The 16,871-nt window shown below is 42.0% G+C and overlaps 1 protein-coding gene across 1 annotated transcript in view; it reads left to right on the forward strand.

The window, feature by feature from the left end:
* Positions 1-16,647, forward strand: part of chic1 (cysteine-rich hydrophobic domain 1) — a 53,940-nt gene extending 37,293 nt beyond the window's left edge. Inside the window, exons 4-6 of the mRNA XM_085999545.1 lie at positions 7,050-7,106; positions 11,019-11,078; positions 11,781-16,647. Of these exons, the coding sequence (XP_085855671.1) occupies positions 7,050-7,106; positions 11,019-11,078; positions 11,781-11,831 (168 nt within the window). The 3' untranslated portion in view covers positions 11,832-16,647. The remainder of the gene's footprint in view (positions 1-7,049; positions 7,107-11,018; positions 11,079-11,780) is intronic.
* Positions 16,648-16,871: the final 224 nt, after the last annotated feature.

Genomic DNA, 16,871 nt, shown 5'->3' on the forward strand with positions numbered 1-16,871 from the left:
AATTTTATTAGCTTTGGATTTTAATATATTTGATATTTTTAAATTCTCATTTAGTATTTGAAGCTTGTGGTTTGTCCAAACGAGTTGATTCTTGTGCACTTATGTGTGTTTAATAATGCAAATTAGTGAAAATCAGCAAAATATATATGACTAAGGTTTGAACTACTTTGCTGACTAATGCAATTGCGAATGTAAATTTATTTTTCAAAATCAACATTTTTGATGGTCTTTCAGTTGGCGCAGACCTGCTGATACCCGTTTATTAAAAGCTGAATCGAATATATAATTAATGTACTGAGCATACCATTGTCCATGTAGTCCATAAGCACAAACTACAATTTTCAGAAGCCAGTTAGCAATGTAGTAGAGGGGCACAGCTTACAAGATACACAGCTTGCATCCTTCATATCTTCCAGACAATCATGTCTTGGCACACTTCTGGTGTCCAAGAACCCAGTCTTCTGCTCTTGCACCTAAAGATCATATTCGAGGTCCTGGTTTTCCATAGTGCAGAAGAACACAGAAAACCCTACATCTTCAATATATGCTGCTTTTCTATAAGTGCACAGGTGCTGGAATGTTTGAGCAGCAGAGCAGACATACTGTAGTTGAATATAGAATGAATATTACATACTCAAAAATCAATACCCAATTTAAAGTTTTAAAATCAGGCAGCATAGCTGAGAACATAAAACATAGAATGAGAAGATTATTTACCCCATGAAGCTTGCAATTCCCACAGACTAGTTACAGTCTAATCTATCATTGGCTATACCTCACCCATTTGATTTCCTGAGAAAGCTTTGCATAAATATTTCCCTGGTCCCCCAAATTATTCAACCCAATGTGATGCACTCTACAAACAGTAGTCTGTCTCCTGCCCCCTTATCCCACTGGCATAGCTCCAAACAACATATACTGTGGAGTGTTTGATCATCTCAGTCTATTTAGCCCATTAATCTCTGATCCCATTCCTAATCAGATTTTTATCTAGCTCCTTTTTGATAGTATGAGCTGCTTAAGCTGAAACTGTTGCTGAACTCAGGAGTTCAAGGTGACAACAAAGTTTGCACAGAACCCAAAAAACAAAAGGAAGAGGCTGCAGATAATGGAACTATTTGGATCTGATGGGCCTTCAATAACCACAAAACTAGAAGTTATAGACTTAAACAAGTTAGCTTTTAATCACCAAGATCAGAGCTAACATCTCAACACGCCGACTGGTTCACAGGAATGAGTCATACAGATCCTGGGATCTTTATGTAAGAGAAGTCAGGGGCGGAGCCAAGAGCCAAGACCTGGAACCTCCCAGGTTAGTCGGGAAAGAGGAAGTGAAACTATACACAGTGGGGGAGGGTAATATACATGAGTGCAAAACGAATACAGGATCAAGACAAACAGATTTCATTACATTCACCCCTTCTATAGATTTAGTCCATCGGCGTGATGTTTCTTAAAAGTTGGTATAAGTGAGTCTGTCAGGAGGTTTTGCAGTTCTCAGTGATCGGCACAAAGCCGGTTGGGGTGCCTCTAGGGGAGTGGATTCTGGTTTCTCCGCTGTCCGGGCCGCCGCAGTGTCTTCCAGGTTATCTGCAGTGTCCTCCAGGTTAAAGTTGGGTATTGATACCTCTGGGCGTCCTGTCTCTTTGTAGTGTAGGTCTTCATCGGGTAGTCTCCCATCGTTCTCTCCGCTCCCCGAGGGAGCGAGGTCTTTTATGGAAACAGTGTCCTCTCGCCCATCAGAGCATTCGATATAGGCGTACTGACGGTTTGCATGGAGGAGCTGTACCTTTTCCACAAGGGGGTCCGTTTTATGGCCTCTCACGTGCTTCCGCAATAGTACTGTCCCCGGAGACGTCAGCCACGCGGGTAGAGATATGCCCGAGGTGGATTTCCGGGGGAAAACGAACATCTTTTCGTGAGGGGTAGCGTTAGTGGCAGTACATAACAGAGACCTTATGGAGTGGAGCACGTCTGGGAGGACTTCTTGCCAGCGGGAGGTCGGAAGGCCTTTTGACTTTAAGGCTAATGTGACAGCCTTCCAAACAGTAGCATTCTCCCTTTCCACTTGCCCATTACCCCGGGGGTTGTAGCTAGTGGTTCTGCTAGTGGCTATCCCCTTCGAGAGCAAGAACTGGCGCAGCTTGTCACTCATGAATGACGTCCCCCTATCGCTGTGTATGTAGTTCGGCATGCCAAACATGCAGAATAGATTACAGAGACACTTGATGACCGTGGCACTGGCCATGTCTGGGCAGGGAATGGCGAAGGGGAAGCGGGAATATTCATCAATGATATTGAGGAAGTATACGTTACGGTCGGCAGAGGGAAGGGGTCCCTTGAAGTCCAGACTTAGGCGCTCGAATGGCCGTGTGGCTTTGATGAGGTGTGCACGGTCAGGCCTGTAGAAACGAGGCTTGCATTCCGCACAGATGCGGCAGGCTCTGGTCATTGCCCTGACCTCCTCGATGGAGTGGGGCAGATTGCGGGACTTTATAAAATGGTATAGTCGGGTGACCCCGGGTGACAGAGGTCGTTGTGGAGACCCTGTAATTTGTCCGTATGAATGCTGGCACACATTCCCCGCGATAGGGCGTCTGGGGGTTCATTAAGGGCTCCCGGCCTGTACATAATATCATAGTCGAACGTGGATAGTTCGATCCTCCACCTGAGTATTTTGTCATTCTTGATTTTCCCCCTTTGTTATTAAACATGAAAGCCACCGACCGCTGGTCGGTGAGCAGGGTGAAACGTTTGCCGGCTAGGTAGTGTCTCCAGTGCCGCACTGCCTCCACTATAGCCTGTGCCGCCTCCTCGACAGAAGAATGCCTGATTTCAGGTCCCTGAAGGATTCGGGAGAAGAAGGCCACAGGTCTCCCAGCCTGATTGAGGGGCGCAGCTAAGGCAAAGTCTGACGCATCGCTTTCGACTTGAAAGGGAATGCATTCGTCCACTACACACACTGCAGCCCTTTCAATGTCCTGTTTAATACTGGTGAAAGCCTCCTGAGCTTCAGCTGATAGTGGGAAGGATGTCGATTTACTGAGGGGTCGGGCCTTATCAGAGTAATTGGGCAGCCATTGGGCATAATACGAAAAAAATCCCAGGCACCTTTTTAAAGCTTTGGGATTGTGTGGCAGGGGCAGTTCCTTTTAGGGGGCGTAATCGGTCAGGGTCCGGTCCAATTACCCCATCTTCCACCACACAGCCGAGGATACAGAGACGGGTTGTGTTGAAGACACATTTGTCTTCGTTGTAGGTTAGATTCGGCTTTAGGGCAATTTTTTTAAATCTCGCAAGATTTAGATCGTGGTCTTGCTGGTTGTGCCCGCAGATAGTGACATTGTCCAGATAGGGGTAGGTAGCTTGTAGTTTATTCTCGTCAACCATGCGGTCCATCTCACGTTGGAAGACCGAGACCCCATTTGTTACCCCGAAGGGCACTCTGAGAAAATGGTAGAGGCGCCCGTTCGCCTCGAAGGCGGTGTATGGGCGGTCCTCCGTTCTAATGGGGAGCTGGTGATATGCGGATTTGAGGTCGATAGTCGAGAAGACTCGGTATTGCGCAATCTGGTTGACCATTTCTGATATGCGGGGTAAAGGGTAGGTGTCCAGCTGGGTATAAATATTAACAGTCTGGCTGTAGTCAATTACCATCCGTTTCTTTTCGCTATTTTTAACTATGACTACTTGGGCACGCCACGGGCTGGTACTGCATTCAATAATGCCTTCCCGCAGGAGTCTGTCCACTTCCGCCTTGATAAAGTGTCTGTCTTCCAGACTGTACCATCTACTTTTGGTCGCTATGGGCCTACAGTTCGGAGCGAGATTAGCGAATAAAGAGGGCGGGCTGATTTTTAAGGTTGATAGGCCACAGACTGTGAGTGGCGGCTGGGACCCGCCATATGCTAGCGTGACACTTTTATGGTGGCACTGGAAGTCCAGGCCCAAGATTACATTAACAGAGTTCTGGCATCACGAGGAGTTTAAAATCCTTGTTGTCCGTGCCTTTTACAGTCAGTGTTACCACACAGTAGCCCAAAATGTCCGAAGTGTGGGGCTTAGCAGCCATAGCAATTCTGCTCCGTGTAGGGGTTACCGTTAATGAGTGCCGCCGTACCAGGCTAGGGTGGATAAAACTCTCGGTACTCCCAGTCAATTAAACATTTAGTTAAATTCCCGTTTACCTGTATGTCCATCATGGATTTTGTCAACGGGTGTGGCCTGGATTGATCCACCGTGATCGAAGCCACTGTTGGGCCCTGGGCGGCCGTTGAGTCGGGAAAAGATGGCGGATCCCAAGATGGCCCGCACAGCACCCACGAGGCGGTGACGGAGTTGGAAATCGGATTCCCCCTGCAGACTTTGCTAAAATGCCCCTTTTTCTTACATTTGAAGCATGTAGCGTCCTTCGCTGGGCATCGTTGTCTGGGGTGCTTGGCCTGGCTGCAGAAGTAGCATTTCGGGCCTCGAGACATTGCTGCTGTAGTAGGACTCCTGGGTGAATTTCTGTGTGGGGACTCCGGCGGCGTAGAGCTGGTCTGAGACCTGGATGGGGAAGATGGCTGATTCCAAGATGGCGGCCCCCTCGGCGCGCACGAGGCGGTGAGGGCCGCATGGCCGGAAGAATAAGAGTCAGAGTTTCTCTGGGCCACGTCCAGCGATCGCGCAGTGGCCACTGCCTTTTTTAAGTCCAGGACCTCCTTCTCCAGCAGTCTCTGCCGGATATAATTCGATTTGAGGCCCGTGATGAAGGAATCGCGGACCAATTCGCCAGAGTACGCGTTGGCCGTCACGGCCTTGCAGTTACAGTCCCGGACCAGGTCCTTTAGGCCCTGTAAGAAATCGTCCATTGATTCCTCTGGTCGCTGCCTGCGTGTAGCCAGCAGATGTCTGGCGTACACTTCGTTTACCGGCCTCTGGTATTGGGCCTTCAGGATAGTGATGGCCTCCGTGTAAGAGGTGGCGTCCCGGATGAACGAATAAATCCGATGACTTACGCGAGTAGTCAGTAGACTCAGTTTATCTACCTTGCTAGCGGATGAGGCCCCCGCGAAGAGTTCGAAGCATTTGAGCCAGTGTCCAAATTGATTTGATGCTTCAGCAGAATGTGGATCCAAGTCCAGACGCTCTGGTTTTAGGAGTCGATCCATCCTAGTATTCTTTAGTGATTAAAATTGATGGGCCTTCAATAACCACAAAACTAGAAGTTATAGACTTAAACAAGTTAGCTTTTAATCACTAAGATCAGAGCTAACATCTCAACACGCCGACTGGTTCACATGAATGAGTCATACAGATCCTGGGATCTTTATGTAAGAGAAGTCAGGGGCGGAGCCAAGAGCCAAGACCTGGAACCTCCCAGGTTAGTCGGGAAAGAGGAAGTGAAACTATACACAGTGGGGGAGGGTAATATACATGAGTGCAAAACGAATACAGGATCAAGACAAACAGATTTCATTACAGGATCAAAGTACACAAATCTTGTCTGGAGCAAATAAGGAATTGAGCATAGTCTATGTTTTAGGAATACGCAGGTAGCCAGAGAGAGAGGGAAAAGGTGAATGAGAAGTTGGTAGAGTTGACTTACTGGAAATCTGTGTATTTACACAATTCAATTTACCTAATCCAGCAACCTGCACTCAACATTTTTAATAACTTAACTCCACTATAAGTTAATTTAAGAAAAGGTACACCTCTTTCTTGCCATATGGCATGCTATTGGCTTATTATTTTCTTGTTTTGGAATTTGTGGGCTTTGGTTATGATAATTAGACTGTGCAAAGCTTCTTGCTGCTAGATCAAATGCTCTGATTTTAATGCTAGTATCAATTTATTGGGTGTACATTAGTTGCACAATACTCAGTTGTGCCTTGTCTACTATTAAATTATTAATACATTAAAAACATTGGCATTCACATCTGCATAGTTTTCCCCTAGTGCAGTGTGGTATTATTATGAATGAAATGTTTGTTTTCTTGTATTGCTCTACACTGAGAGTCTAGAATGTTCCCTAAAATCTTCCAACAGATCAAGTTATGTGGCAGAATTGCTGTTTTCTTTTGAGGAGGTAAGTGCCAGCATCGGTTCTCGCTTGTGGCCTTGAATTTATTGCTGTTGGAGAACTGCACCAGGTACAGGAGCTGCAAGTGAGGAAGAAGTTACAGCAGTGCCTGCATCCATATGTATCTGTATTTTGTTGTCAAGAGTGGCAGGAAATCGTCTTTGCAGCTCCATTTTTTTAATGCTTCACTGGAGGTGTGATGGTTGGCTCACTCTGCAGGCAACAGCTAAACTTTCTTCTGTGCCTATCTGATAGCTTTCCTGAAATCTCCATATAGGATACTGGAGGTGCTAACCTGTGTGTCCTGCCACTTGATTTCTATTTTTAATAAACACCCTCGCCTATAATGTCAGAAGGTTGTGGGTTCAAGTCCCACTCCAGGGACTGCTGCACTGTCGGAGGTGTCGTCTTTCGGATGAGACGTTAAACCGATGCCCCGTCTGCGCTCTCAGGTGAACATAAAAGATCCCATGGCACTATTTCGAAGAAGAGCAGGGGGAGTTATCCCCGGTGTCCTGGCCAATATTTATCCCTCAATTAACATCACTAAAACAGATTATCGGGTCATTATCACATTGCTGTTTGTGGGAGCTTGCTGTGTGCTGCATTTCCTGCATTACAACAGTGACTACACTTCAAAAAGTACTTCATTGGCTGTAAAGCGCTTTGGGACATCCGGTGGTCGTGAAAGGCACTATATAAATGCAAGTCTTTTTCTTTTAAGAAAAACTGGATTGTGAAATTTTATGTTAATTTGTTAGATTTTGGTAAGATTTTTATGTAGACTGGTTCCCATCTCTTCAGAAGTTGCTGATTAGTAGGTCAAGGTTTGTTTGTAATGGACCACCTTTATAATGCTGTAACCAGAAGTCCAAAATGCATAACTGAATCTTCTGTTTTATTACAATACCGTCCCACTTTATTGTGGAAATGCTTTGTGTTAACTATAATGCTGAGAGAAAATCTTTCATTTAATGTTTTTCAGACGAGAAGATCAATACAAAAGCTGTTAGAGTGGGAGAATAACAGATTGTATCACAAGGTGAGAAAATTAAAGAAGTATTTCTGCATATGTTAAGTGCATACATAAATACTGTAGTTTTGTTGTGTTATGAATTGACAAAACCTTTTGCTGCCAGAAACTGTATTGATAAAGGTTCTCACCAAAATTCAGAGACTTTCAACCAGTAAGTTCCACATGGTGGCGCTATATTTTACTTGTACACTAACACATTGAGATTGACCTTTTAAATGTCCAAGATATTATTCTTTTGTATTTTTTCTCCACTGCCAAGTTATATTGTTATGAGGTATAGAATTATTATATTGCCTTAAGGAAGAATTTAGTCATCTTATCTATCTGATCTGCTTGCAAATCATTAAACTTTATTACAGATCTCTGTATTGTGGAAGGCTTATTTTGGGGAGGAGGGAGAAAATGAAAATTAAACTATAGGAGGAACGCCGATGTATTTAGCATGTTGACATTAATATTCTCAGCTACATGGCCAATTCTCCCAAAACCCTGTCCTATGAGGAGAGATTGAGAAGACTAGGCCTATATTCCCTAGAATTTAGAAGAATGAGAGGTGATCTCATTGAAACATATAAAATTCTTAGGGGGCTTGACAGGGTAGATGCTGGGAGAATGTTTCCCCTGGCTGTGGAGTCTAGAACTAGGGGTCACAGTCTCAGAATAAGGGGTCGGCCATTCAGGACTGAGATGAGTAGAAATTTCTTCAATCAAAGGGTTGTGAATTTTGGAATTCTCTACACCAGAGGGCTGTGGATGTTCAGTCGTTTGAGTATCTTCAAGACAGAGATCGATAGATTTTTGGATATTAAGGGATATGGGGATAGTGCAGGAAAGTGGAGTTGAGGTAGAAGATCAACCACGATCTTATTGAATGGCAGAGCAGACTCGAAGGGCCGAATGGCCTACTCCTGCTCCTGTTTCTTATGTTCTTGTGTTCTATCTATCTGGACACAGTCAATGCATCTTCCCTTCTCCACCGTTATCTCTAGCCTTCTCCAAGGATCGATTCTTGGCTCCCTTGTCTTCCTGAACTACATGTTGCCCCTCAGAAATAGCTTCTGCAGGCATTAAATCAGCTTCTGTATATATGCTGATGGTAACCAGGTCTATCTCTCTACCTCTGCTCTTAACCCCATGACCACTTTCATGCTGATGGACTGCCTATCTGACATCAAGTCTTGGACAAGTCACAGCTTCTTTCTGCTGAACATCAGGAAGACCATGGCCTTCATTTTTGGACACCTGCCAGAAATCCGTAACACTGATGTCATTTGCAGCCCTGGACATTTGCTCAGGCTGAACAGAATCATGTGCAGTCTCTGCATCGTGTTCAATTCTCTCTGAATATATTCAATCACCAAGACAGTTTGTGATTAGAGATTACTCTAATCTCTGCAGCATTGCCTGCCTCCGCCCTTAATTCAGCACTTCCTGATGCTGCAACTCTCATCCAAGCTTTGGTCATCTTCATACTTAATTACCTCACTGCCCTCTTTGCTGGACTTCCATTGTCTGCACTTAATAAACTTCAACTTTTCCAAAACGCAGCTGTCGCTATCCTGTCTCATTCACCCATTGACTGTTTCCCCAGTACAACTAATTTAAATCCTTGTTCTCATTTCAGATTCCACCATGGCCTCACTCCTCATACTTTTGCAGCCTCTTCCAGCCTTATTTCCACTCTCCCATCTTTCAGTCCTCCAACTCTGGCCTCCTGTGAATTGCCCTCGCTTTGTCCCATCTTTGACGGCAGAACTTTTAGTTGTCTTACCCATACTCTCTAACTCCCTCCCTAATCCCTACTATCTCTCTACTTCTCTGTACTCCTTTGAAAATCTTCCAAAAACCCATCTTTTTGACATAGCCATAAATCTTCTCTTTGATCTCTATCCCATGGTTTAGAATCTGTTCCTCTTATTTTTCTCTCTAAAGCGTCTTCGGATGTTTTGCACGTTAAAGTTGCTACATAAACGCAAGTTGTTCTTCACCTGAATACTTTATTTGTTGAACATACAGGAAAGGAGGAAGAATAATCTTTGAATTAGCAATACCAATTGTAGACATTGTGAAGGAGGAGGTAGTGGAGACACTTGATAGTATAAAAATTGATAAAGAAGAGGTATTTGAAAGGCTGGCTGTACTTAAAGTTGATAAGTCACCAGGAGCGGATGGGATGCATCCTAGGATGCTGAGGGAATTCAGGGCGGAAATCGCAGAGCTACTGGCCATAATATTCCAATCCTCCACAGATACGGGGGTGGTGCCAGAGGACTGGAGAATTGCAAATGTTACACCCTTGTTCAAAAAAGGGTGTAAAGATAAACCCAGCAACTACAGGCCAGTCAGTTTAACCTCTGAGTAATCGGGGACAAAATTAACAGTCACTTGGATAGGTGTGGATTAATTAAGGAAAGCAAGCACGGATTTGTTAAAGGCAAATCGTGTTTAACCAACTTGATTGAGTTCTTTGATGAGGTAACAGAGAGGGTTGATGAGGCTAATGCAGTTGACGTAATGTACATGGATTTCCAAAAGGCGTGCGACAAAGTGCCAGCAAAGTTGAAGCCCTTGGAATAAAAGGGACAGTGGCAGCATGGATACGGAATTGGCTAAGTGACAGGAAACAGAGAGTAGTGGTGAACAATTGTTTTTCGGACTGGAGGAACGTATAAAGTGGTGTTCCCCAGGGGTCGGTTCTAGGACCACTGCTTTTCTTGATATATATTAATGACTTGGATGTGGGTGTACAGGGCACAATTTCAAAATTTGCAGATGACACAAAACTTGGAAGTATAGTGAACAGTGAGGAGGAGAGTGATAGACTTCAGGAAGCTATAAACAGGCTAGTGAAATGGGTGGACACGTGACAGATGAAATTTAATGAAGAAAAGTGTGAAGTGATCCGTTTTGGTAAAAAGAATGAGGAGAGGACATATAAAGTAAATGATACAATCCTAAAGGGGGTGCACGAACAGAGAGACCTGGTGGTAGGTGACAGGGCAGGTTGAGAAAGCAGTTAAAAAGGCTTAGGGGATCCTGGGCTTCATAAATAGAGGTATAGAGTACCAAAGTGTGGAAATTATGATGAACCTGTATAAAGCACTGGTTCGGCCCCAACTGGAGTACAGTGTCCAATTCTGGGCACCACACTTTAGGAAGGATGTGAAGGACTTAGAGAAGGTGCAGAAAAGATTTACAAGAATTATTCCCGGAATGAGGGACTTCAGTTACTGGAGAAGCTAGGGTTGTTCTTCTTAGAGTAGAGTAGAGAAGATTGAGAGGAGATTTGATCAAGGTGTTCAAAATCATGAGGGGTCTGGACAGAGTAGATAGAGGGAAACTGTTCCCATTGGCAGAAGGGTCGAGAACCAGAGGACACAGATTTAAGATGATTGGCAGAAGAACCAAAGACGACGAAAGGAAAAACTTTTTTACACAGTGAGTGGTTAAGACCTGGAATGCACTGTCTAAAAGGTGGTGGAGGCAGACTCGATCTTCTCTTTCAAAAGGGAGTTGGATATGTATCTGAAAGAAAAACCTTTGTAGGGCTATGGGGAAAGGGTAGGAGAATGGGACTAGCTGAGAGTTGGCAGCAGCTTGACAGGCCGAATGGCCGCCTTCTGTGCTGTAACCATTCTATTGATTCTATAAATCACCACTTGCAGCATAGAAGAGTGAGTAGTGAGGATGAAAAGATAGACATTCAGATACTGATATCCTCTAGTATTCTGAATGGCAGATGCTTTGGTAAATGTTGTTTTACTGGAATTTCTCTTTACTGTTCATATACAGAAGTAATCAAATTAGCCCAAAAGTTGAAATCTTTGGCTTATCTAATATAGCACTCGCACTAGGATTTTTTTAAGAGAAAGTTTTATTTATCTTCAGCTAAATGTGTGTTTCTTGTTTTGTGATTAGCTTGGTTTGCACTGGAAGTTAAGTAAAAGGAAATGCGAGTCCAGTAACATGATGGAATATGTAAGTATACCTACATTTTTGATAACCTAGTTCCAAATGTTTTTTTTCCCGCTTTGCCAATCTCTCCCCGCCTCCTCTGAAAACACTGATTCTTGCTAGGGCATAATTCCACGGGCACTGCCAGTGGCCAGTCTTCATGTGTGATCCTAGACAGTGAATGTCAACAGGATGTTTGAGGACATCACAACTGAGTCTGATCTTATCCTTGCCTAACATCCACATGAACATTTTCTAGCAGGATTTACTGGAAAACAAGCAAGAGCGGGAGGCCTGGCTGATTATTTTTTTTCACCAAGGTCACCATAACCACTACCCTGATTGAAATTAGCTAACCAGCCGAAGACCTGGAATTGAAATGAGGAGAGGAAGCAAAAGTCAGTAGGCTGGTCACCCCCACTTGTCTGATTCTTACTGGCTGGCTCAAGAACAGCTTTGGTAGAGGTCTGAGAATAGTTGCCCATCTGCGCTCTTAGTTTGGAATAATACAACATGCAGGACCTAAAGAGTTATTTTGTGTTGTGCACGTATTAGTTGTGTCAGCATGTGTATAATTCCTTCTCTTGCTTATCTAAGTGAACTTATTCCTACATTGCACATAATTTATCAGTTCTCTGAAAGTTTCAGATCCTTATTCTGCAGTCCATAAAAGGTTTAACGCCAAATGCTGTTTACAAACAAAGTAACTTTTCTTGTTCTTTACAGGTAATACTAATAGAATTCTTACCAAAATATCCTATATTCCGACCGGACTGAAAAATGGCCCAGCCATCGAGAAGTATAAGCATATCATTCCTGCCCTTAGTGCCTTGTAGATATCTGAACAGATGACTGCCAATACACCTGTTTTAACAGTAATATACTTTAGTAAGTGTAGATACCTTTCTAATCTATTTTCTTTCTTTCACGAAGCATATTTTTGCACATGTATTATTTTCCCTTTCTCTGAAGTGTTGCACTCAATCTGTTACCGCATTCACCTGATGAATACCGAGGTGTTCACTTTGAAAGAACTCAAATCTTGTACATAGTGCTTCAGTTCATATTGTACAGTGTGGTATGTCAATGTTTACAGAATGTAATGTTGCTCCTTTACTACACCCCAAGAATCTTGAATTATGGAAAGACTTTTTGATTAAGTGTGAGAATTTTTGTCCAGATTTTAATCTCTATACCTTATTCATAACGAGATTAGCAATGCAACTGGAAGAGAAAGTGCCTTTGTATTACAGTAGAAACAATTACTCCCAATGAAGTAAAAGATCAAATCTAATGTACACTGCATGTGAAAAATCACCAAGGAAGTGGAGTAGATAAAAACTAATATTTCTGGGATAGAGCTACTGAACTTCTCAAGTATTCTGATCATTATTGTCATCTACATTTAACTGTAAATGTTATTGTATTAATCACTGCAAGCATAAAAATGTTGAATATTATATTTCATTTTGGATGAAGGATAAAACAGATGAAAGATTCAGTGTATAGCAATTTAAGGAGCTTGTTTTCTTGTGGTTCCAATTATTATCAAAGCACCCTTATTTAATGGGTTTCCCTCGACCCCCACAATACTGTTAGTTTTTTAGTCTTTGCTTTAGCTTGGGAGTCCTGCTGAAACTTTACTAAAAGATCCATTTCCCTTTGAGAATCAATGTTCTTTGCTTCATTGGTAACACCCCCTCTGATGAGTTTTAGACATGTTGCTAAGTAACACATATTCTTTATAATTGTTGAAAGTTCTCATTGTGAAAGAAGAATGCATTATCAATATTTGCATCAACAAGAGTTTTTAATTTCTCTCCCTCCAAAGCATGCTCTTGTAGAATGGGAACACAAGTCTACAAAGATTTGGGGGCCAAAGTTAGTGAAGATGCAAATTATACATGTTGCTGAGCTTCCTATTCTGGAATATTAATTTTTAAATATAAAATTCACAACAAAGGTTAAGTACATCTTGGGCCAGAAATCTGGGTCGGAGGCTTCCCGCGGGTACAAGCCCCCGACCTGCACTTACCTAGCGCGCCGGCCGTTGTGCTGTGGGCCCGCGTGGGATTCCGATCCTGGGCCTCCTCCAGCTGCCGGCGCGCAGTGCTTGCATATCACAGAATCACAGAAACCCCACAGTGCAGATAGAGGCCATTTCGGCCCATCGAGCCTGCACCGACACATATCCCACCCGATCCCCGTAACCCCTACACCAACACATATCTCACCCTATCCCTGTAACCCCACATATTTAATCCCCCTAACACTAAGGGTCAATTTATCATAGCCAATCAACCTAACCCGCACATCTTTGGACTGTGGGAGGAAACCGGAGCACCCGGAGAAAACCCACGCAAACACGGGGAGAATGTGCAAACTCCACACAGACAGTCGCCCGAGGCCGGATTCGAACCCGGGTCTCTGGTGCTGTGAGGCAACAGTGCTAACCACTATGCCGCGCAGTTAGTTCGAAGCGTCCCCTGGGATCACGTGGGCCATGGAGAGCCAATCGTAGTAGGGAATCTCTGTAGCAGGGAAGACCTGTCAAATCTATGAATAGAGATCGGCCCCAAAACCTAACTAAAGCTTCAAATAATTTTTTTTTTAATCATATTTTTTAAATAACTAAATTACATAAAATAACTATTTTAAACAATAATTTAAATTTTTGAAAAAGTTAATTACAGATTTTAACAGGGCTAAAAATAAACTTACCTTTCTTTAAAGTATTTAAAAATAATAAACCTGTGGAAAAAATGTTTTAATTTTACTTAATTCACCACTTACCTTGTTAAAAGCAGGCCTTGCGACTGCTTTTTAAAAGCGTAGCTGCTGGAGACTTACCCTCCCGGAGAAACCTGTATTTAAAAATAAAAAAAAAAACGGAAGTTCCAGGCGTACGCGCTGCCTCTCCGGCGCACGCGTTCGACCTGTGAATCCCTTCCTTCAAGGGAACGGAAGTTCCGGTTTCCCGCGCATGCGCAGTGCATGCACGAAACCGGCACTTTCGTTGGCCCTACGTGTGAGTACCCCATGCGTACTCATCCGTGGGGACCCGAATTTCTGGCCCCTTTTTTAGTAAGTGGAGTTGACCCCGCTGCAAACCTTTAAAATAGTGGAGCTGCAATTCATTTTTGTCTGTCTTTTTTAGGCTTTCAGTAACTTATACCTTCTTGCTTCGAGATATTCATTAGTATAATACCAAAGTATTGGTTTTTTATAGTTAAAAAAGGCAGAACATTTGAGAATTTTATGAACTCTTAACACATGTACCTGCTATTGCATTCAGTAACACAAATTTTCTTGGGTAACTAGATAACTAGAGGGTGCCCCATTTAGTGTTAGGGACAGGAAGACAAGAAAATGCCTTTTGGTGCACAGAAGCTGATCTCTCTAGAACCCTAACTCTCTCCCGTCGCAGTATTCAGCTACAGTTTTAATGCCCTTAATGTGTTTGGCTCCACTACCCTGCTTGGTAAATTATTCCAAACACTTGATCCTTTGAATAAAGAAGTTCTTCCTAATATCTGTTTTAAATTTATGTGATTTGGCCCTACTTTCCTGGTTTACCTTAATATTCTAGATTAACACTGTCTATGCCATTTAATGTTTTTATGTAGTTAATTGAGGACCCCTCCTTTTGCTTCCCCCTCCCCCCCAACACAAACACATTTTAGTTTAACATCTTTCCTGTCCCTCCTCCTTTACTGCCAGAACTGAACTTTATTTTGGAACTTTTAAGAATCAATCAAATGTATAAATTTCTGTCAAATGTGAATTTTAACTAGTTGTTGTTAAACTGAGTAAAATTGGTCCAGAGATGTGGTGGAAGTGCCAAATTAACCAAATAGTTGTACCTGTGGAAGTAGTTGCCCAAGCCACTGCAGTCATCTACAAATGTGTCTGTTTATCAGAAGTGACCGATCTCAGGATAAAACCAAGGTAATTGAAGTTTATGGATTATCACTGTGTCGAACCACATTTGACCCAGATTGTTTCACAGTAACTTCTAAAATTATGAAGAAACATAATTAATAGATAAAAGTACTTACCAGGAGCAAAAGGTATGCCGATTACCATATGGCTACACATAACCACACTTTTAAATATAACAAACCAATTCCTGCCTTGTATTCCCTCACTTTAATTCTGATGGATCACTTACTAATATTGGGTGGGTTAGTTAAAAACTATCTAATTGCATCAGTGTTGCTAAAGTTATAGTAGGGATAACTACTTGGTTGTATTGAGGTAAAATTTAATACACATTAGATTTGTAAAAAACTGACCAGGCATTGTATGTTTAGCATGTTAGATCACTGTATTGGCCGGATGATTTTATAATGCAGTTTCCTGTATACTGACTTTTTTATATTTTACCATAATTGTGCTCTTTGCCAGAATTTTACATCATAGATTAATAGGAAAATGTTACAAGGTAGTAACAATTTGAAGGGTTCAGGAGATATGTGAACCCTGATATTCCTACACATCCTTTTTTTAAAATCTATACAGTTTGTTTAATTTGGATGTTACTAGTACAGGACCTAACAGGGAAGGGAATGTTCCATCTCAAATATTTTTGAATAACCTATTTTTCATGTTTTTTTATTTAATTTACAATTTTTTTGTTTATTTGAAAGTGCCACGAATGGGTCTTGTTAACTGCAGAAAAACAAAACGTTTCAAATGCAGGTTTATGCTGTTCTGGAAGCATTTTCTTCAAATCTGCTTGTAGCTTGTGGATGAAGCAGTTTAAAAATTGGTCCAACAATCAAGACTAGTGTGGGTGCATGATAGACTATACACAGTTGTAAATTACATCAAAAAATTAAAGCAGTTATTTGCTGGTAACATTATAGGTGAAAAATGCAGAATACACATTTTACTACATGTAATTTCTTAAAACTAATTTTAGTTATTTAGTAAAATTATTTGACAGCTTAAAAGATCAATTGTCAAGTGGAGCATGTTTTCAGTCAGTACTTAAGTGATGTCAGCAGAAGAAAGTAAATTAATTCAAACATTTTTATTTGAATAAAGGGGAAAATTTGCAAAGGTTTGCCATGGTTGCATAATGTTGGTTGTTTGAGTTATTAAACATGGGTAGGGGAAGAGAAGAAATCAACACTTACTTTTCAAACATAAATTGGAATCCATTATTGTAACACCGAGCCTTTGCACTGTATTCCAATTACTTCATCTAAACCAGATGCTGGAAGTGTTGAATGTGCCGTAGACCAATGGATAAGTACATGAATAAATGTCCGTGTTTTGTGAAATCCTTTCAAAAGTATTGGCCTAACCAGTAAAATGCTGTTATTTCAATTGAGTTGCACATAGCATTAGAAAATGTTAACGGGTCAGTAGTTCAAACAATCACTTTGCCATTGTTTGAATCTTTACAACTTGAAGTATCTAATTCCCTTTCTTCTCTTCTCCACCCCTCCCCAAAATCTTTTTGTCATAATTAAGCTTACTGTTAGCTATTTGTGTATTTATAGAATGTACTACTTTCAGTTGTTAATGTTTTCCATGCTACTAGGTCATTTATGAACATGTATAAATAAAGCAAGTTTAAGTATAATGTGGTGTTTTGACTATTTTCTCCACTACTCCCACCCCTTCATTAAATCTTCAAATAAAACATCCATGATTCTTTGATCTTATTACCAAAATACATAAAACCCACCATTATAATTTCACACAGGTGGCAGGTGGTGATGTTGGAATGGATCACTTATAATATTTAACAAAACCTACCAACTAATCCCTCTGTTTACGAGTCCCACCATGTTTTACCCTTTGAAG

Source organism: Somniosus microcephalus, chromosome 1, assembly GCF_052327205.1.
Source record: "Somniosus microcephalus isolate GS21.2 chromosome 1, FLI_Smic_1.0, whole genome shotgun sequence".
Classification (NCBI taxonomy): domain Eukaryota; kingdom Metazoa; phylum Chordata; class Chondrichthyes; order Squaliformes; family Somniosidae; genus Somniosus; species Somniosus microcephalus.